Source organism: Schistocerca gregaria, chromosome X (assembly GCF_023897955.1).
Source record: "Schistocerca gregaria isolate iqSchGreg1 chromosome X, iqSchGreg1.2, whole genome shotgun sequence".
In the NCBI taxonomy this organism is placed as follows: domain Eukaryota; kingdom Metazoa; phylum Arthropoda; class Insecta; order Orthoptera; family Acrididae; genus Schistocerca; species Schistocerca gregaria.
Window position 1 is genome coordinate 39,475,069 of NC_064931.1, and position 23,016 is coordinate 39,498,084.

Here is a 23,016-nt window from a genome sequence, read left to right on the forward strand (position 1 = left end):
GTTTCAACCAGCTCTCTATAACTAGTATTATGTGAGCTTCACTGCTTTTCATGAGCACTTTAAACTCTGGCACTTTGTTGCAAATGCTTCAGCACTTTACCATTAGGATTTTAATACTCTTACCTGTGGGAGGCATTTGTTTTGATGCTTTCCTACAGCTATTGTTATCTGGATTGGATGGAGAGTCACCTAATCTGAAAACCTTGTTAGCAGTCTCTGATGTGCAATGCATGCTTGACCCATTTAGGAAGACCCTACAGTTCTCAACCCTAAAGCCGCATTCACACAGGCAACAAAAGCATTGCCACTGCTAATGGCAAACTGCAGTTGCTTTGTAGTTGCATGTGTGAACTCCTAGTTTTTGATGGCACCATTTAAGATGAGCAACTTTTGTCACGCCACAAAAAGTTGAACTTGGTTCTACTTTGTTGTGCCATTTTGCCTTCTCCACAATCGAATAACATCATTCGATTGCTACCTCGTGGTTGGATTCAAACCTTTCTAGTGCGTATTCGTTCGCAGATAGTGTTTTTGCTATTAATATGTCACAAAGTGGTCAACAGCGACAATTATGAGATCCTTGGAGGTGTATCAAGAATGAGAATGCCTTTGGAACCACAAAAGCAAATCATACAAAGACAGAAATTTGAGAGATGCTGCATTAATTGAAACAGTAAACAGCATGCGTGAATATGTACCTGGAATTCATGTAGCTACAACAAAATTAAAAATTCAAAATGCTTACATGAATGGACATAAAAAAGTACTGAAATCACTTAAGAGTGGTGCGTCTACAGATGGTATTTCTTGCTTGGTTTGAAGCTGCAGATCGGTTCTTAAAACATGTAGTCGAGACAAGAGAGATGAGAAACACTTTGGTAAGTAATATTTTACATTTATTATGTTTCCAAAACATCTTATTTAGTAATATGTACAGCCGTTTAATCAGCTGAGACAGGTGAAGCTATTTTGGAAACTGCGCAATGACAAAGAATTTGTGGTGTCCTGTGTGAACGGTAGCTCACAGCGCCACTCCAGAATGACTTGACTTGTGGCGATACTTTCGTTGCATGTGTGAAACCAGCTTAAGATGACAGTCCAGATAGTTGCAGCCTAGAGAGTCACAGAACCTCTGAAGTCTCTGGTTGAGTCCTTCCACTTGACTCAGAACCAAAGGGCCACAATCAGTTTTGGGGACAATGCTTCAAATTGTGAGCTTCATTGAAACTCCAGGCACAAGGTTGGCCTCCTCAACCTTCTCTGCCAATCGCTGGAATGACCCAAGTTTGATCTCAAAGCCCAGATGATGGGTATCATTTGTTCCAATGTGCACCACAATCTGCAGTTGGTTCACCCTGTTCCCTCAGTGGCTGCTGGAATAGCCTCTTCAACAGGTTGATTATTCACCATACATTTGAACTGCCTACAATTAATAGACCCCTACCCTTTCGCATATGCATCCTCTTGACACTGAGCATAACAGGTTTCCCAAAAGTCGGTGAAGTGATTCCCACTGGCTCAGTTTCAGTATCAGTGAAGGACAGCACCTCAAACTTGTTGGTTCGGGGGTCAGTACAACACCCTGAGTCTTCCCTGGTTCCCCATATGCCCTGTGCAGGATGCCTAGATCTACCATTGACATGCCACTTGCAGTCTGGTGGATGAGTAATGACAGATCCTCTACCTTCTTCAGAGGAGATGAGAACCACAGGAGAGGACAGTACTTGAGGTACCTCTGGTACTGGCATCACAGGTACATGACTCTCGGGAGCTCTTGCAGCACACTGATTTGCAGCAGCTGCCAATTGTTTGACAGTAGTTATGGTGATTTCAAGCTGCTTATGAATGTCAACCAGCTCATCCCATGTTTGAGAACAGCATTCACAGTGGGGCTGCATTTTGCCTGATGTAATGTATTACAGGCAGTCAACAAATAACTTTAAATAAAGCCTACTGATTATCTTTTAATCTGTTGAGCTGAAAAGTTGCTAATTCCTGTTAAGAACTGAAGCAAATACACAAAACAAGGTTTCTATTAAAGCAAAACAAAAACCTGTGGTAAAAATTACTAGTTTCCCAAAATGTACCACAAATATAAAGAATCCCTTGTGCGTGTAGTCACCAATTCATGTGGCAAACACAGCATTGTATCTGGAAGCACTGTGAAAAACACATAAGGTGTGTATAACTGGGACACACAGAAATATCAGCAGTGGCAGAGCATAGTGTAATGAAGAGCACACTTTTGACTACTAGAACACCAAATTGCTGTGCCGAGCAATTATCTACTGAGACAACATTACAAATAAATCCATAGAGATATGGATCTACATGAATCTCATCAGTTCTGCTTGGAAGCTCTCTATAGTGACAATATGATGAAAGCACACACAATGCTATCCAGCATGTAAGACACTTCTGGAATGCCTATGCAGAAATTTGAGCACAGCCTCTGACCCACCTGCCACTTCCCACCCGTGCATCCCACCTGTTCCCTGCCCAATGGCTGCACAGGATCCAGCTGCCTGTAGCCAGGTGAAGAAAGCACACCACTAGTATAGATATGGGGACATCTGCAAATCTTGATGTTTTCCCAAAGATGGTGAGTATGGCACTCATTGAAACATCACACTAACTTAATGCTGCCATTTGGCTGGGAACCTGAGAGCTTCTCATCAGTAGTATATATGGGGAAAGTCTATGTTATGTACACCAGATATAAATTCCTCAAAACAGTTGAAATGTACATTTTTACAGACTTCACCAAATGACAATGTCACAGAAGATGTGAGGAAAACAGAGGTTCTGCTGCCAGCAACAAACAGTAAAATAACAGATAGTGTTTGCTGGACTCAGGAAATGGGGAAGGCAGTCAATAAATTAGGAGCTAAACACAGAAATTCTAGAACAGTTGAGTACTATTGCTTCTCATATTTGTTGTTGTTGTCGTCACCATCTTCAGTCTGAAGACTGGTTTTATGCAGCTCTCTATGCTACTCTATCCTGTGCAAGCCTCTTTATCTCCGAGTAACTACTGTAACCTACACCCTTCTTAATCTACTTACTGCATTCATCTCTTGTTCTCGCTCTATGATTTTTACCCCCCCCCCCCCCCCCCCCCCACACACACACACACTTCCCTCCAGTACAAAATTGGTAATTGGTGATACCTTGATGTCACGGAATGTGTCCTACCTACCAAACTGTTCTTCTAGTCAGGTTGTGCCACAAATTTCTTTTCTCCCCAATTCAATTTAGTACCTCCTCATCAATTACATGATGTACCCATCTAATCTTCAGCATTCTTCTGTAGCACCACATTTGAAAAGCTTCTATTCTCTTCTTGTGTAAACTGTGTGTCGTCCATGTTTTACTTCCATACATGGCTACACTCCATACAAATATTTTCAGAAAATACTTCCTGATACTTAAATCTATACTTGATATTAACAAACTTCTCTTCTTCAGAAATGTTTTTCTTACCATTGCCAGTCTGCATTTTATATCCTTTACACTTTGGCCATCATTAGTTATTTTGCTGTTCAAATAGCAAAATTCATCTACTACTTTAAGTGTCTCGCTTCATAATCTAATTCCCTCAGCATCACCTGATTTAATTTGATTACATTCCATTACTCTTGTTCTGCTTTTGTTGATGTTCATTTTATATCCTTCTTTCAAAACACTGTCCATGCCATTCAGCCACTCTTCCAAGTCCTTTGCTGTTGCTGACAGAATTACAGTTTCATCAGCAAACCATGAAGTTTTTATTTCTTCTGCTTGGACTATAATAGTTACTCCAAATTTTTCTTTAGATTGCTTTACTACTTTCTCAGTGTATGGATTTAACAACATTGAGGATATGCTACAACCCTGTCTCACTCCCTTTCCAGCAACTGCTTCCCTTTCATGCCCCTTATAACTGCCATCTTGTTTCTGTACAAGTTGCAAATAGCCTTTTGCTTCTTGGGTTTTACTCCTGCTGCCCTCAGAATTTTAAAGAGGGTATTGCAGTCAACATTGTCAAAAGCTTTCTCTAAGTCTCCAAATGCTAGAAATGTAGGTTTGCCTTTCCTTAATCTACCTTCTATGAGAGGTTGTAGGGTCATTAGTGCCACGTGTGTTCCTACATTTCTCCAGAATGCAAACTGATATTCCCTAAGGTCAGCTTCTACCAGTTTTTCCATAAAGAATTCCTGTTAGTATTTTGCAACTATGACTTATTAAACAGATAGTTCAGTAATATTCACATCTGTCATCACCTGCTTTCTTTGGAACTGGAATTACTACATTCTTCTTGAAATCTGTGGGTATTTTGCATGTCTCATATGTCTTACACACGAGATGGAAGAGTTATGTTGTGGCTGACTCTCCAAAGGCTATCAGTTGTTCTGACAGAATATCGTCTTCCCCCAGAGTCTTGTTTCGACGTAGATCTTTCAGAGCTCTGTCAAATTCTTCTTTCAGTATCATATCTCCCATCTAATCTTCATCTACATCCACTTCCTATTATGTAATATTGCCTTAAGTTCATCTCCATTGTGTAGACCCTCTATATACTCCTTCTATCTTTCAGCTTCCCCTTTTTTGCTTAGGTCTGGTTTTCCATCTGAGCTCTTGATATTCATACAGGTAGTTCTCTTTTCTACAATGGTCTCTTTTATTTTCCTGTAGGAGGTATCTCTCTTTCCCCTAATGATATATGACTCTAAATTCTTACATTTGTCTTTGAGCTATTTCTGCTTAGTCATTCTGCACTTCTTGTCAGTCTCATTTTGTAGATGTTTGTATTCCCTTTCACCTGCTTCATTTACTGCATTTTTATATTTTCTCCTTTCATCAATTAAATTCAATATTTCTTGTGTTACCCAAGGATTTTTAAGAACCCTTATGTTTTTACCTACTTGATCTTCTGCTGCCTTCACTATTTCATCTTTTGAAGCTGCCCATTCTTCTTTTACTGTATTCCTTGTCCCTGTTCTTGTCAATCATTCCCTAATGCTCCCTCTGAAACCCTCAATAACCTCTGGTTCTTTCAGTTTATCCAGGTTCCATCTCCTTAAATTCCTTCATTTTTGCTATTTCTTCAGTTTTAACTCACAATTCATAAGCAATAAATTGTGGCCAGAGTTTGTATGTGCCTCTGGAAATGTCTTACAATTTAAAATCTGGCTGTGAAATCTCTGTCTTACCAATATATAATCAATGTGAAACCTTCCATTGTTCCAGGGCTCTTCCACATCACCAACCTTCTTTCATGATTGTAAATGATTGTTAAACCGAGTGTTAGTATTGATTAAATTATCCTCTGTGCAAAATTCTATTAGGTTGCTTCCTCTTTCATTTCAGTCGCCTATTACTATTAAATGTTTGTCTCGCTTTACTAGCTGAACATATTGTTTTAATCTCATCATGTATTTCTTCAATCTCATCCTCATCATCATCCTCTGTGGAGCTAGTTGGCATACAAACTTGTACTATTGCGGTGGGTGTGGGCGTCATGTCTATCTTGGCTACAGTAATGTCTTCACTATGCTATTCATGGTAGATTATCCACATTGTTATTTTCTTATTCATCATTGAACTTACTTTTGCATTACCCCTCTTTGATTTTATATTTAGAACTCTGTATTCATCTAACCAGAAGTCCTGTTCCTCCTGCCATTGACTTCACTAACTCCTGCTATATCCAGCCTTAACCTATCGATTTCCATTTTTGAATTTTCTAACCTACCTGCCTGATTAAGGGATCTGACATTTCATGCTCCAATTCATAGACCACCAGTTTCATTTCTCCTGATGATAACATCCTCATGAATAGTCCCTGCCCAGTGATCTGAATGGGGGACTATTTTACCTTTGGAATATTTTATGCAAGAGTTTGTCATCATCATTTAACCATACAGTAGAGCCGCATGTTTTTGGGGTAAATTATGGCTGTAGTTTCCCCGTTCTTTCTGTCATTCACAGTACCAGCACAGCAAGGCCATTTTGGCTGATGTTACAAGCCCACATCAGTTAGTTATCCAGACTGTTGCCCCTGCAATTACTGTAAAAAGGCTGCTACAGTGCATGCAAGCCTCCTCACAAATTGCAATGTCATTGGGGAGGGAGACCTCATATTATGCTATATAATGTATCAGAAAACAAGTTGTAATCCCATTGACTGATATAATTTATAAAATATTAAATTCAGGAAATCATCTAGCATCTTTGAGGAATCTGCAATCAGAGTTCATAAGAAAGGAGACAGAGCATCTCTGGATAACTTTGCGTATACTTTTAAAAGGATACTTCATGCCTAAACATGAAATCAAATAATATATGTAGTATTGTGACATGTGGGCTCCGCAAGCAAAACAAAGGTCCTAGGTATACAGAAAACAATATCACCTTTATTTTAACAATTATAGAAGTCTTGCTTCATATAAAATCCATTGATGTTACAAATTGTCTGTATAAAGAACGTAAATATCAGAAATTATATAAAGCTTATGGCAGACTGACAAATATAGAAGTTCCACAACAAATGTGAACCATTGTCACTTTTGAGTGAAATTAGAACAAATTCAAAAATACAGATAGACCACAAGGAGACAGCTGCTCATTAGTCACAAGCAGTAAGTTCAATAAACCAGCAGATACCAAATCCTTGCACCTGAGTTTACAGAGGCCAAGTTGCTGAGGTGGATGTTCATGGCTGACTAATGGCTGCTTCTTGTCATGGCAAAGGCATGTAGTTCTGGTTCAGGCAGCAGCTGGAGCTGGCTTGACAAGGCTGGGCAGTGGCCTTAATGCTGCATAGGCAGATGGATATGGCATGGTCTGTTTCCAGGCACATGACTTAGTGGAAGCAAGTACTGCTGAGTTCACCACACCTCCTAGTGGTGGTACAGTTTCCAGCTGTAGGGGAATTGATCACTGTTTGTTGTGGTGCTGGCTGTTGGAGTTCCCCATGAAGACAAACTGGTGTTATCATCCAGGAATGATGTGAGCTTGTTTCCCAACGACAGTTCACCTGCAAACTGGTGTTTCTGCAACCTGCTGGACTTGCATGTTATATTGATGGTCTAGTGTCCTGACACACCATGTAGCTCATTGCAGTAAGGGTTCAGACAAGTCTCTCCACAGTAATGGCAGTTGAGAGCATGGGAATGAAGATATGTAGTTGTTTTGAAAATAAGAATGTAATCTATATAACACTGTTGGAGCCAAGGAAATATTTAATATTGTCCCAAGAACATTTTTATCAGAAATCTTTATCACTACATATCAGGAGAGAATATTCTATCCCTAATACAGCCTCAGGGGAATGGTAGGAAGTTATTATTAAAGAGAAATTGTCAAAAGCCAGACTATCTTCCAGTTTCAAAGGTTTCTCTCAGAGGCCTGTTGCTGGACATTAACTATTAATTATTCATTAAACTGAAGTAGCTACAGTTGTGCCTTGTGGTGTGGTACTATATTTAGATGGCACAACAATCGTAACATGTGATTTTGACATTGAATATTTCCAATACAGTGTACTGGTAATGATGAAGAGGTGAACCATTTTGTTTCAGAAAAATGTAAGACAAAAAGTTACAATAAAATTGGACACATTATATTCATCTGAATGCTCCCAGTTCTGATTACAAATTAGTCAAACTATTAAGATTTCACTTATACCAAAAGCTTTGCTGGGATACCCACACACAGGAGAACCATGTGGCAGATTAGCTAGTGTCGGCATCTGTCTACATTACACGCTAAGGAATTATTTCAGTAAAGAACTCTTAATATATGCAGGTTTTGAATTCTTAACCCCCCCCCCCCCCCATCTCATATAATGGAGTACTGGTATGGGCTACTTCTATAGTCTCAAAATTAGTGTTTAAATGAAAAAAGAAAGGCAACGCGTGCAATGCCGAACTTAGCCATTTGAATCATGTGGAGATTATTTCAAACAACTTAATATAATGACAGTACTTAGCCTATATATCTATAATACCTTTTTATTTATTAAAAATCTAAGTAAGTATTACCAGAACTGGATACAGTGAACTTGTCATATTCTAGGCACGCAAGAACCCATAACTGCTACAAATCTCTTGGTCTTGCCTACTTCCGTGAATTACTTGAAAGTACCAATAAATCAGTTTCAAAGTATCATTGAAAAATGGATGAAAAGTAAAGTATTTTATGCTGCTCATGAATTCAGGGAGTGTGTGACAAATGGTCTACATTTCTTATTTTAATCAGCTATAAATAAATACAATGTAGTATGTAACCATAATTCATACAGTGTATCTATTTAATATTATTGTCATATACTTTCTGCCATTTACTTAACTGTTAAATGACACTATATAACAAGAAATTGTTTATGTCAATGTAACAACACTTTCTGAATAAAAATGACGAGTGGAGAATGAAAATGACCAAAGTGTGCCCAAACAACAGCTATTTTTTAAATATTTATGATATTCTTGTTTTTAAAAGACATAAATTAGAAAACTATTCATTCATGTACTTCAATTAATAATCACAAAATAGCACACATTGTCATGTTTGCTTTTTTTAAAAATTAGTTTTACCTCCATTTTCTTCATTAGTACCATAGGTTACTACCAGATAACACTCAATTGCAAAATTATTCCACTGTTTTATAGATTACTCAAAATTGGCTGTATGTTTTTTTGTTGTGTCTTATTTGTCTTGTATCCAGCGCCATGGAAACTGAATGCCCGTAGGAGGTAATGGACCTAGATGGCCATTAGAGGACATAGTCTTGCTGCAGTGTTGCACTCGCAGTGTGAGCATGCCACTCGTCTCACCACATGAATATGCCAGCCCACAGTGTGCCTCACAGTTGATATAAATACAGCTGCCTAGTAAACAGTCAGCCATTTCTGTACTCAAGTCTGATATTGTTGGTTACTATCATCATTGTACTATGGACTACTGGATAACAACCTTGCTTGGCACTTGGTCTTTGTCTCTGGTTGTGATTTTGACTTTGCTCTTTGCCTGTTGACAACATTGTGGTGAAGTTTTCTGCTTTGCATTTCATTGTTTATGTACTTTTCTTTGGTCTTGTCCTGGTTTATGTCCTATCTGCTGTCAGTCAGCTGTGTTTAGCTCAGCTACAGCTTAATGTTGTGTTCTGTCCACAGGAGGACCGATGACCTTGCTGTTTGCACCCCTCCCCCAAATCAACAAACCAATCTTCTGAGGGCAGCCCTTCCACCTTCTAGCTTGATGTGTTCTTTCCTGGGTTCTGATGAATGCACTGATATCCAGCTACTTGCAGATATAGCAATATTTTATTCCTTCTTGTACTTCAAATATCAAGATATGTCCATAAGAGCTTTGGATTGAATGGCAACAGCTTTCTCTAGGGGCAGAAGTGTTGTTTGTCATATCCTTGTTTGTGACAAAACACTCTCCTTGTACGTTACATTGTGTGGTAGATGTCTGTCCAGTCATTGAAGGTTTCCTTTCTTGATAAGATCAAGAGATGTGCATACTACAAGAATGGGAATGTTTACTTGTGGTTTCATTATGGAAGAGGCCATATACCATATACCAAATGCAATAGGAAATATTTGTATTACTGATGGATTCTGAGATTACACAAGACTATATGCATGCAAATATACAAACTCATAAAACAATAGAAAGAGCAGAATAAGACCCAAAAAAAGGTAAATAGCCTTTCCTGAGATATGTGAAAGTGAGAAAAATTATTAAAAGAGCTTGTACTGTAGCTGGTAACTAAATGTAACTGAAATGATTGTACATAGAAAATGATGATTTTATAATAAAGGAGGACATTCAAAGAGAGAGTGAGTTACAGTGTACAAAAAATAAAATGTAACAGTATAAAGAAAAATACAAAGAGATTACAAACAAATGATGTGCTCCAAATAGCTCACTGGATACAAAAGCACATAATTTTATAGTGTTTCTAGTTTCCTTAATGAGGAAGCTTTTACATACCTAAGTCTAGTCAGCTTGTTTAGTTTTCTATCCTTTTGTTTCAGGAACTAAGTCAGCAACTCTGTGGTGTAAAGGAGCGGCTTGGTGAACTTCACAGAGATGTCACGTTATTGCGCCGGGCACATACTCCACCCCTGGCTGCAAGATACGAGCATGTTACCAGAGAATGTTCATTACTAGAAGAACAGTTAGAAAGGCATCAAGTTGAACTTGAAAGGCTGAAAAATGTTTTTGATACTTTATGGGAAGAACAACTTTGCCGAATACATGTGGAGCAAGAGATCTTCCAGTCACAGGTATCCAGTAGCTTGTATTAATTTTTACAGTGCATCTTTATTTATTGTTACTTAGTGCTGTATAGAAAGTAACTTCAAAGTTAATATCATTTTCATGCATAAAGGTCATACCCATAATATTAATTGTGACGTAGGTGTAATGAAATCCTGTTATGATCATAGTGTCAGGGATATGAATATTGACTTGATGGAACTAATTATGATGAAAGATACCTACGGTAGTCAATAAACAGTGCTTGTCAGTTTTGAGGGTTGTGTTGTGAACCCAGAAAATTTCTAAATTCAAAACTTCAAAATTATTTTTTCTCACATAAAAAAGTTGTGTCACTGTAGTTAACATAAAAATGGTTCAAATGGCTCTGAGCACTATGGGACTTAACTTCTAAGGTCACCAGTCCCCAAGAACTTAGAACTACTTAAACCTAACTACATCACACACATCCATGCCTGAGGCAGGATTCGAACCTGCGACCTTAGCGGTTGCACGGTTCCAGACTGTGGCGCCTTTAACCACTTGGCCACCCTGGCCGGCATAGTTAACATAATCACAACTGAATGGGTATTAATAATTAAAAAGCTAATTTTAACAAAACCATCTCATAGTAGAAATATTGAGAAGATTGTAGCAACTACTGATCCTAAAATGAAACTCCAACTATATTGTAGATGTTACACTGTAATGGCAATTTCTAACAGACTGAAGTTATGTGCTAGACTAGGACTCAAACCCACATCTCTGCCCTCCAGGGAAGTTGTCGTACTCACATTATTCTCAGAACTGAGATCTAGTTGCAACCCGTAGTAGAAATCTCAGAAAAATATAGTGAGACATATTGAAGAGACAAATTAGACACTGTAGGAGGTTGAGTGTTCATTGATGTTGAGAAAAATATTGTGCCTATTGAGGTTGAAATTGAGTCTGATTGTGAAATTATCTGCATACAAGTAGCAGGACTAGGTAACCTCAAGTTAATTGTTGGATGCTTTTATTGAATACCTGATTCTGCCCTAGTAACTGTATGATCATTCAAGGAAAGTCTATGCTCAGTAGCACAGAATTAGTTAGAGGCAAATTTAACATACCGAGTATAGAGTAGGATGTCTAAGGATTCACTGCAGGTGGTACAGACAGTCTTGTTGCTATCCTTGTACGAGGAGTGATCAGGACACTGTGAAAGAATAATTGTTTATTAATAACACAAAATTTGACTGTATTGTCCTTGGATGAATGTCCATACAACTAACTACATTTATTTATTTATTTACTGTCCATATAATAAAAAGTTTTTGGACATTGTCAGCAAAATTTAGCTTACATCACACACATTCAGTAAAATATTTACATTCTTTCATAACATCACATGGATCAGACACATGTCTGTACACACTATTTTTCAAAAGGGCACTACAAGTAGATTCCTCTATATTTATTTATTTATTTATTTATTTATTTCTTACACCATGGATCCAACTGTGACAATTTCACATGGATGTAGTGTGTGTCAATTTTTACATTGTCAATGACAAGTACTTGTACACTATGTTTACAGGTAAAGAATATAAAGTTACTTAACCACTACAATGATCCATAACACAATATAATGGAATGAGAATCCTTAGACCTACAGATTACAGGTATAAAACAAAGTAAATTAAACCTGAAAAGGTCATATAACCCAGACTGTTAAATATAGGCAGTTAACACTAAAAGAGTTACATATGTGACAAGAATGTTCAGCTTAATGTTCAATTTATATGATAATACATCTTATTTTAAGGCCGTTTCTCACTGTGTTTCATAAACTCTTCCAAACTGTAAAATGACATGGCTAACAGAAATTGCCTCAGAAGCTCTTTAAATGTAGATTTGTTGGCAATTTCACATTTGATTTCTGGAGGAAGAGCATTAAATATCTTTATACCAGAGGACTGTACACCCTTCTGCACAATCTTCAAATTTTTACCTTCAGTGTGGAAATCATGTTTCCTCCTTGTGTTATACTGATGGTATTCACTGTTACATTTGTATAAATCAGTGTTTTTACTTATGAAACACATAAGTGAGTATATATATTGAGAAGTAGTTGTAAAAATTCCCAGATTCCGGAATAGGCTTCTGCAGCTGCATCTAGGATCTACACCAGACATCACTCTTACAACACGCTTCTGAGCAATGAATATTTTCTTTGCAAGAGGTTGATTTCCCCAGAAAATAATTCCATATGCCATCAAAGAATGGAAGTAACCATAGTATGCAGCTTTTTTAATGCTTAAGTTTGCACTGTCAGAGATGATTCGCATTGCAATAACTGAAGAGCTGAGTCTCTTGTAAAGATCTAAAATGTGATGGGACCAGTTTACTCTACAGTCAATCTTCACGCCTAGAAACTTTGTTACTTCCACTCTTTCTATGACCTGTGTGGCATATTTAACAGTCATTTCTTCCTCAGTTTTCGCAGTTGGGGTGAACTGAATATAATTAGTCTTACTAAGGTTAAGTGAAAGACCATTTGCAGTAAACCATTTCATTAAATCTATAAGAATAGTATTAACAGACTCTTGAACATTTTCACATTTAAGACCATTAACCATTATGTTAGTATCATCTGCAAAGATGGTAAAATTGCACTGAATCATTGAAGAATAAGGTAAATCATTTATAAATAACAGGAACAGTAAAGGACCAAGAATAGAGCCCTGTGGAACTCCACAATTTATGTCTCTCCATTCTGATGAAATCATTCCACCACACAAATTGTCTGACTTATCTAAGACTACTTTCTGTTTCCTCTCTGTCAGGTATGACTGAAGCCAGTTATTTGCTACACCACTTATTCCTAGATGGTCTGCCTTCAGTAACAGTATTTGGTGGTTCACAGTGTCAAAGGCTTTACATAAATCACAAAATAACCCTGTTGTCACCATTTTCTCATTTAGAGATTCCAAAACCTTATCTATAAAAGCATATATTGCTTGTTCAGTTGACAGACCTTTCCAGAAACCAAACTGATGTTTGCTGAGAATATTGAATTTATGTAGGTGTTCTAAAATTCTAGAATACATGTACCTTTGAAAACACAGTCAGGAGAGATATTGGTCTGAAATTTTTAACATCAGTTTTCTCCCCTTTCTTAAAGAGAGGCTTCACGATAGCATACTTTAGTCTATCAGGAACAATTCCTTGCTGCAAAGAGGCATTGAAAATATGACACAGTATATTGCTTACAGAAGTACAACACTGCTTTAACAATTTGCTAGAAATATTGTCTACTCCACAGGAGTTCTTGGTTTTCATGGAGGCAATTGTTCTTTCAATTTCTGATACTGTAACAGGTCTAATATGCATTTGGATGATTTTGTTAGAGAAAGCATTTCGCAAAAAGGTCAGGGCATCATTCACAGAACCCTTGCAGCCTATTTGCTCAGACACTGACAGGAAGTGTTTATTAAAGATTTCAGCTATGATCTCAGGATTTTGCACAAGATTCCCTTCATGTTTGATTATGAAGTTTTCTACAGCTCTTTTTTTATTGTTCCCTGTCTCCTTGTTAACTATTTGCCAGACAGTCTTCATTTTATTATTGGAGTTATCAATTTCTTTTACATAATACAGTGCTTTTGATGTCTGAATAACTTTCTTTAGGATTTTACAATACATGTTATAATGGCTGATTAATTCTCTGTCCCTTGATCCTCTGGTTGCAACATAAAGTTCTCTCTTATATTTACATGACACTCGAATACCCTTTGTGATCCATGGCTTCTTTAAGGACGAGGAAATATTGTTCCTAACAAACTTTTTAGGAAAAGCTTCTTCAAAGTGGGATAGGAATTCATTTATGAATATGTTGAACTTTGTATCATCATCATCTACTCTGCGAACTGAATTCCAATCTTCATGCTGCAGCTTATGGTTAAAAAATTCCAGGGTCTCTTTGTTCATAAGTCTGATTGCCTTCCAGGATGGGACTGCTTTCTTGACAGGTCTGTAGTCATGTAGAGTGAGGAGCTGTCCATCATGGTCTGATATGCCATTTACTATTGCAGTGACAGTGAAGTTCTGGTATAAATTTACATCTAAAAATATATTGTCTATCAGAGATTGACAGTCAGGTGTGATCCTAGTAGGAAAGTCAACCACTGATGTAAGATTGTAGGAACTCAGCAAATTCTGGAGCTCTACTTTGTTGTTGCATTCCATTGCGAAGTTGACATTAAAGTCCCCAAGTAAGATAATGTTATTATTTTTAGAAAATAAGGTTGATAGTAACAATTCTAACTGAACCATAAAGACTGTGAAATTGGTTCCTGGTGCCCTGTACACTGTAACTACTATTAATTTGGAACTGTTTAATGTCACTTCTATTGCACACACTTCAAACTGTTGGTCACTGCAATATTTCCTTACATCTACAGATCTAAAAGTTAAATTATTCTTAATGAAAATTACTACTCCACCTTTTCTCATGCTATCTCTACAGTAGTAGGAGGCAAGGCTATAACTGTCTATATGTAACATTTCAATTCCTTCTGTAATATGGTGTTCTGAGAAACATAAGATCTGAGCATTGTTCATAAAGTTTTTGTTGTTTATGTTAACTTCTAATTGATCTAGTTTGCTTCTTATTTCCCTTATGTTTTGATGAAAAATGGAGAAGTTGTTTGGATTATTATCTATTTTGGTGGTTTCTTCTTTCTCGTGCCTGTGGTTAAAAAATCCTTCAGATGAGGAGGACACACAACTTTACGTTTACCTCCTGTTCTCTGTGATGATGTCGATTTTTCTTCAGTAGATGCTTCCTTCTTTACTGAAGATGATGAAACTGTTGACTTGCTTGTTGATTTACCTTGAGCTGATGCTGTCAATTCCCTTGCAGATGATGAAGCTATTGACTTGCTTGCAGGTGGGGATAAGATTGCTGTTGCTGTAGGCTCCAGGGGTTGTACTGCTGTTGCAGCTGGTGTTTCTGCTGGCAGTGATATTTTTGACGAACTGCATGTAGGCAGGTGCACAAGTGCTGTTGCTGTAGGTTCAGAAAGTGGAAATGCTGCCTTTTCTTCTTCTGCAGTACATGTAACCATTGAGTTATCTCTGTTTGGTGAAGAAACAGAATCATCTGAGCATCTAGGTACTGAAACTTCTGATCCATTCATTTTCTTCGTTTTTGTTATTAAGCATACTGGCAGAGGGATTACAGCACGACCTTCCACTGTGTTGCAGTTAATAGTATTTAACAATTGTTTGCAGTATAGTGTAACACAATTTAGCTTATATTTGTAATAGTACATTACTCATAATACAGTGTATAATTACATTCTTTCATACCACTGATAGATCGAAGACATTGTCTATATACACTGTTTTCCAAGATAGCACTACAACTTAAAGTCCTCAATAGAGCAACAACACTTCTCTATTAATAATTGCTCCAGTCTACTCTTTAGCATATTTTGATTTACTTTCTTGAATTCACAGGGTAGTGCAATGTAGAAAATTGCTCCCATGCTATGTGGGCTGTGGTCCATTGCCTTTTTATGGGACACAATTCTATGAGAATTTTCCCTTCCCTGTGTATCATAGTTGTGTACATTACTGTTTGTCATATTAAATTCAGGATTTTGTTTCATGGACATGACTGTCTGCAGTATATACATGGAGTACACTGTAAGATTTTTATATTTTCTAAAGATGTGTCTACAAGGCTCTCTCTTCTTTACCTTGGCTATCATTCTGACTGCCTGTTTTATAATCTAAAAAGTCTATCAATATGAACTGCTGGTGCCCCACCCCATATCTCAATACCATACTGAAGGTGCGGATGAATCAACCCAAAATATATTTGCCTTAAAGTATCATGGTCCAAGAAGGCTGAGACCCGTTTCAGAAGATACACATTTCTACTGATTTTCTTGCAAATATTATCTATGTGTTATTTCCATGATAAGTGTTCATCAACAACGATGCCCAAAAAATTATGTGAATTTGCATATGCAAGACACAATGGGGATTTAAATACAGTATCAGTTATGGCAGCATTATAACTGAGGATGAACTTCATTTTTAATGTTTTGTCTTTATTTACAAGAAGCTTGTTTGCTGTAAGGTATGCGGACAGAGTATTGAAACTGATCTCGATACTTTTAGCTGCAGACTGCATATCACTGCCACAGCTAGTGAAGTATATGTCATCGACATAGCTTACAACCATGCAGTTTCGGGGCTCAAATAAGTTATTTACATATACAAGGAACAGAAAAGGTCCTAGTATGCTTCCTTGAGGCATGCCACATTGAAGTGTCCTGAAGGTTGATTTGATTGTTAGGAGCTGCTCATTATTTTTATAATTTAGCTTTTCACATTGTTTCCTGTCTTTTAAATAGGAGGCAAGTAGTTTCAAGGCTAGTCCTCTCAACCAGTACTCTTCTAGCTTATACAGAAGAATGGTATGATTCACAGTATCAAAGGCTTTACTCATATCTAGGAAAGTGCCTATTACGTTGTCACTTTTGTCCAGCTTATTTAATATTTCATGTATAAAAGATGCTACTGCTGTTGTAGTAGATCTCCCTTTTCTAAATCCATGTTGTACGTTGTTTAATATATTGTGTTTGGTGAAATATGATACAGCTTGACTTAGTATTACTCTCTGTAACAATTTGCCTAGTTCTGAGGTTAATGATATTGGCCTGTAGTTTTTAGTGTCAGTGTTTAATCCCTTTTTATGCACTGGTATAATTTCAGTAATTTTGAAAAGCATAGGGAATACACCATTACTGAGGGAGGTATTTATCAAGTGAGTCAGGGGTTTCACTAATTCATTCCTGCGTTCCTTTAGCAGTTTAGGTGAAATATCATACCAGCCACAAGACATTTTTGGACGAAGTGCTGATATGATTGCTAGGACATCCCTCTCAGTAATGCCGTGGATATAAAACAACTGGCTAGATTTTCCAAGGCTAAAGTTTTGTGGCTGTACATGAACTTAATTTGTACCAACTGTACTGAAATTTTGTATAAATTTCTCACACATTTATTTCTTCACTATTTTCTTTTTATGTTATGTTGCTGTGTTCACAGGAATTCTGTTTCCCACTTTCTTTATGCATTATTTTCCATGCAGTTTTACTGATACAGCTAGAGTTCCTTATTTCAGAGGTATATTTCTGTGCTTTTACGTTAGTCAAGGACTCTCTGTAAGTTTTTTTCTGAGCAGTTTATATTTTGTTGAGAAATATTGTAGTTTGGTATCTCTAAAAAGTATATTAGCAATCTTTCATTTTCTCCCTCAGTTCAATAATTTCAGAAGGGAGATTCTCAGCTTTATGGTTTGTAGCTTTGTTGACTGTTTTAACTAAGGGACAGGTTTCATTTAAAGTGTTACTGAGTAACTTTAGAAATATTCCCATTTTTCAGTCACTTCAGTTTCATTGTACAGTGGTTCCCATTTTTCATTCCCTAGTACCATTTTAAGTTTAGAATAATTAAATTTTCTTTGGATTGTATTGTATTTTATATTGGTCATGTTGTCTACATAGCAGCTTATGCATAAGACATTGGACAACTCAAGTTATAAATATAGAGGCTGAAAGTCATTTCAGTGCATACAGATTTAAGGTTACAATAATGCACTTTACACATAAGTATTTATATAACACATTCATAAATTTAAATATTCTTCAATGGAGTAAAAGCAGTGATGCTGTAAATATGACTTTAGAGATTTTCCAAATGTATTGACCTCAGTGATAGCCTTTATCTTTTCAGGAATTTTGTTATAAAGCTTAACTCCCATGTGAAAAGTAACTTTTTGGCACAATACTGTGCTGATCTGAGTCACATGTAAGTTTCTGTTTTGTCTGGTAAAGTGCTCATGTATATCACAGTTTTTTTGCAGTCTCCAGTCCTTGCCTATTACATTTAATTTAAAGAACAAAAGGGTTTCTATAATGTATACACATGGTAATGGAGGAATAGCAGATTTCTTAAACAGGGGTTTACAAGAGTCTTTAGGCTTGCACCCAAACAAGATTCTAATGGCCCTTTTAAAGTGCTATTAGCTGTTTTAGAGTTTCCCCAGAAGGTGACACCATATCTAAGACGAGAATGAAAGTACGCATGATATGCATTCAATACTGTTTTCTCACTACAGCATGATTTTAATGAACAAAGAAGGTAACATGTTTTACTCAGTTCTGCATTGAGATATTCAATATGCTTATTCCATCTGATGTTACTCTGCGACCAAAGTTTTAAGAATTTGGTTTCAGTATTGTTACCAACTGGTTTGTCATTGATAGAGACTGATGGGATAAGCATGTTCTTGTTAGGAACATTGTGGAATTTTAGAGCAATGGTTTTCTTACTGTTTATTAGAAGCTGATTACTCTGTGCCCAGCTGCTAAGTAGTTTCATGACCACGTTTACTGTCTGCTGTAACTGTTCATCGTCGTCTCCTTTTAGTAGAATTGTGGTGTCATCTGAAAATATGATTGTTTTGTGTGCATCAACATTTAGGCATAGATCATTTATGTACAGAAGGAACAGAAGGGGTCCCAATACTGATCCTTGGGGTACACCACATTTAATTTGTTTATAGTCAGATAAGTGATTTGAGACAGTTTTTAGTTCAATATTTGTGTGCTTGATGCACACTGCCTGCATACGATTAGTCAGGAAGGAACTGATCCACTTGTGAGACAGACCTAGAATACCATATCTATCTAGCTTTGATAGCAGAATTTTATGGTCCACCATGTCAAAAGCTTTTGACAAGTCAATAAAGACTCCTATTGTTTCTTGTTTTTTTGTCCATCAGGTTTAGGATGGAATTGATGCACTCATAGACAGCAGTTCTTGTTGACCTCTTATTTCTGAATCCATGTTGTTCATTACATAGGATGTTGTTTTTATTTATAAATTTCATAAGTTTCTCATACATAACTTTTTCCAGTACTTTATGTATACCTGTATCACTTTCAGTTACATCTATGTTCCCTACATCAATTTCCATAGTAAGGGCTCTGTGATCACAAATGTAGTCTTCTAAGGTGTTTACATTTACTTTCTCTTTTCCTACATTTGTGAGAACATGGTCAATACATGTCTTAATATTTTCAGTGGCTCTTGTAGGTTCTGAGTTCATTTGTTTAAAGTTATAACACTGTAATACATCCATATAGTGCAAATAATTAACACTATTATTTAATGAGTCTATGTTGATGTCTCCAACAAGCAACAAGTGTTTTTTATACACTGCTGTCCCCTCCAGTAAGTCCTCTAGGCAATTTAGAAACTCTTCTGTGTTACTTCCAGGTGAACTATACAGTGTTGCTATAATAAGGCTGTTGTTTACTGCTGCAACCTCAAATACCATTTCAATACTCAGATCATCTATCCATTTCACTTTTTCACATTTTATATGATTTCTACTATAAATGTCTACCCCACCACTTTTGTGTGTCTTTCTGCAGTACAAGTTTATAAGTCTGTAATTTTTTAGCCTGTAACCATATGATTCCTCTTCCTTGCATCCCAATTCACTCGCTAGGAAGAAGTGTGGCTTAGTTTCATTTAGGTAAACACTCAGCTGATCTGTTTTATTGGTTATATACTGGACATCCTTATATGCAAGGGTTAATTTATTATGCTTTCCTCTACAAAAACATCATTGTTTACTTTGTGACTGAGAATTCTGTTTCATTTGCCTTTTTCTTTGATAATTTCCCATATTTTGTCACACAAGAATTTTTTGCCTTCAAAATTTAGGTGCATACCATGTCTGGTATGTAGGCTTCTGTTGAGTTTGCCTACATCTAATATTTTACATTTGTCAAAAATAAGCACACATTTGTTTCAATGTTTGTTTTTCGAATCAACTTATTTATACATGAATTGTGTATGAGCTCATACCTGTGAGGCAGCATTGTAAAAGTGTTTTGTGATTTATTTGCTTCTAGGATGTTTTCCAGGCTTCCTAGGCAATTTCATTTTTCATTTCTTGTGATGTCATTGGCACCAGCTATACACACTACATATTCATTTTCTTCTTTCTCGTCATTCTCTTCTTTTTTGTTTCCCTGCTAGTCGACATCAACAACAGATTTCGACTTGCACCTCGTTTTACTATTCCTATTGCTTGGATATCTTTGTAATTGTTCTGTAAAACACTCGCCAAATTTCTACTGTGGCTGTCTGTTAATAAGAGAACATTGAACCTTTTTTTCGACGGTTCAACGATCGTGTTTTTTACCATTTTTTGTTTGTTTCTCCACTGCATAGTTTACGAAATTCTTTTTCGCCTAATTTCACACTTTCACATTTATCAATATTGGTTTCTGGTAAGAGCTGAGGCACAGGTAGGGCAAATCTAACTGTTTTGTGAGAGTTTTCAGTTTTTTTCCTGTGAAGATTACTTTTTGTGACGTTTTTACACACACTTGAATTTACCTCATATTTCGATCCAGTCACTTGACTACAGTTTTTGAAATAAAGGATATTAAAATTGTTACACTCGAAACTTGGTTTACTCACTGAAGGTGACATTTTTTCACCTCATGCTTTACACTTGCTGTTCACTGTCTTCCATTCTATCGACTTATAGTTGCTAACTTTTAGCAGTACACCCATGTTTTGTTTCGACATAAGCTCCATATTTTCATGCTTTAGGCTGTCATTTTCTCTTCTTAATCTTTTGATTACTGATTGTGAACTTGAAATATGTTCACTATACATTTTCAGTTCTTCTTTGCACTTCACACAAATGATCTTTTTAACTACATCACTGTAATTTAATTTAGCAGTAACATCATGTACATCTATACTCACCACCATCTTGAACTCAATTTATATCTAACAGAAATGTCACTTCTGTGACATTGTCTGTAATGTGCCTATATGACAAACACCAGTGACATAGTAGACAGCAGCATGAATACCTTAGACATTACTGGGCCAGCACTGTTGGCATATGATTGATGGTATACTGCAGGTGAAGATGACAATGAACTGAGCCAGGTCTGCCGGTGTAAAGCACTGACACAAAATTGTTGGTACTACAAACTTGTAGCACTGGGACTGAACTGCTGACGCAGCTGGATGGAACTGCTGGTACTGCCAACTTGAGGCATAAGGTGTAATTCACTTAGCACAGTCCAGTGGTAGCCCAAGTAGTCAGGCATAAATGGCTATCCACATGGCACTGCAAGAGCATGTGACCTGGTGTACCAAATAGTGCCCTTCCAACAGTGCACTCTTCTGTAACAGGACACTGCCTGTTGGTGGCCCTAAACACTGTGGAGGCAATGTGTAGCTCTGTAGTAAACAGCCTACGCCGTACAAGGAAAATATCTCTGTGTTGATGTGAGCTGTGTTCGCTTGTCCCCCTGGTGGGTTGGCTGTCTGCATGGCCTACCTGGTGTGTGGAGGAATTGAATACCAGATGGATACAATGTTGCCCCCCTCCTTAAAAATTAAAAATAGATGGCACTGCCATCTCATAGACGTCTTGCATTCACAGGGGCAGTCCTCACCAGCGGTGACTGTCCCAAGAACAATACAGCCAGTAAAAGAAAAAGAAAAAACCAAACATTGCATTCCATGTACACTGAACTGAACAAAAACACTATGCAGATATAAGAACATTGGAAACTATATAAACCACTGAATAAGAATACAGGAGACAGCTAACAAGATTGCTGAGCATGTGTTGTGGGACACATGCCTGCTGATGCCCAAGAACAGTACAGAAACTGCAAACACTCAGCACCAGGTGCATAGAAACACAGATAAAACTATGAAACAACATGAGAAATTGAACCCAAAACCGCTAATTAACTGAAGAATAAGATCCCAACAAAACAAGCATTCATGTTCATGTAGGACTATGGCGACTGGCTGTCGCAGGCTGCAGTGGGGAAGGCTGGGCATCAGTGGGGCTTGTGGCAAAACTTCCCAGATGAACACACAACAGGATCAGTGACACAGGCCTAGATGGTGAGACAGATTCAGCAGCAGCAATGTGAGTGACAGCATGAGCAACCATTGTGATTCCAGTGAAGACTACCAGGCTGGCTGGCAGCAGCAGCTGCAGTGGTGGTAGCAAGGGACCTCCCACAGCAGAGCCAGCAACTTACTCACTGGCATGACAACTGGCATCAGTGTCAAAAGGGCTGGTGACAACAGCATTCGGGCTGGCTGGAACAGGGACAGCTGCATGAGGACTGACAAACAGACCAACGTCAACACAGACAGATGTGGTGATGACTGGAGAGCCAGCCACATCAGGGCTGGCAGTGCCAGGCTGGACCGCAGGAATGATGTTGTCTCTGACAGGCTTGGCACCGACAGGAGAGCCATCGATGACCAAACTGGCGTCATCATCGACATAGTTGGTGATGACATGAGGGCTGATTGGGATAGGGCTGCTGACGCCTGGACTGATGATAGTGCTGATGGCATCACTGACTCAGCAACGACATGAGTGACAGCTGGTACAGGGCTGATGAAGGTAGGACTGATGATGTTGTCAACACAGGTAGTGATGACCCGAGAGCCAGTGACGTCTAGACTCATGATAGGATTGACATCGTAGCCGATAGGTCAGATGATGACTGGAAGGCTGGTGGTGACAGAGTCAGTGTGGAGAGGATGGTTGGCAGCTGATGGCGTCACAGGCTTGACAAAGTGTGGTGATAGTGCCACCATAGATCTCTGGGAATGAAACACACAGTGCTGCATGGC

General features: G+C 37.7%; 1 protein-coding gene across 4 annotated transcripts in view; it reads left to right on the forward strand.

The window, feature by feature from the left end:
* LOC126298626 (uncharacterized) overlaps nucleotides 1-23,016 on the forward strand; it is a 489,726-nt gene that overhangs the window by 315,101 nt on the left and 151,609 nt on the right. For all 4 annotated transcript variants that reach the window (XM_049990033.1, XM_049990034.1, XM_049990032.1 and 1 more), the window contains one exon: nucleotides 10,026-10,277. In XM_049990033.1, the coding sequence (XP_049845990.1) occupies nucleotides 10,026-10,277 (252 nt within the window). The remainder of the gene's footprint in view (nucleotides 1-10,025; nucleotides 10,278-23,016) is intronic.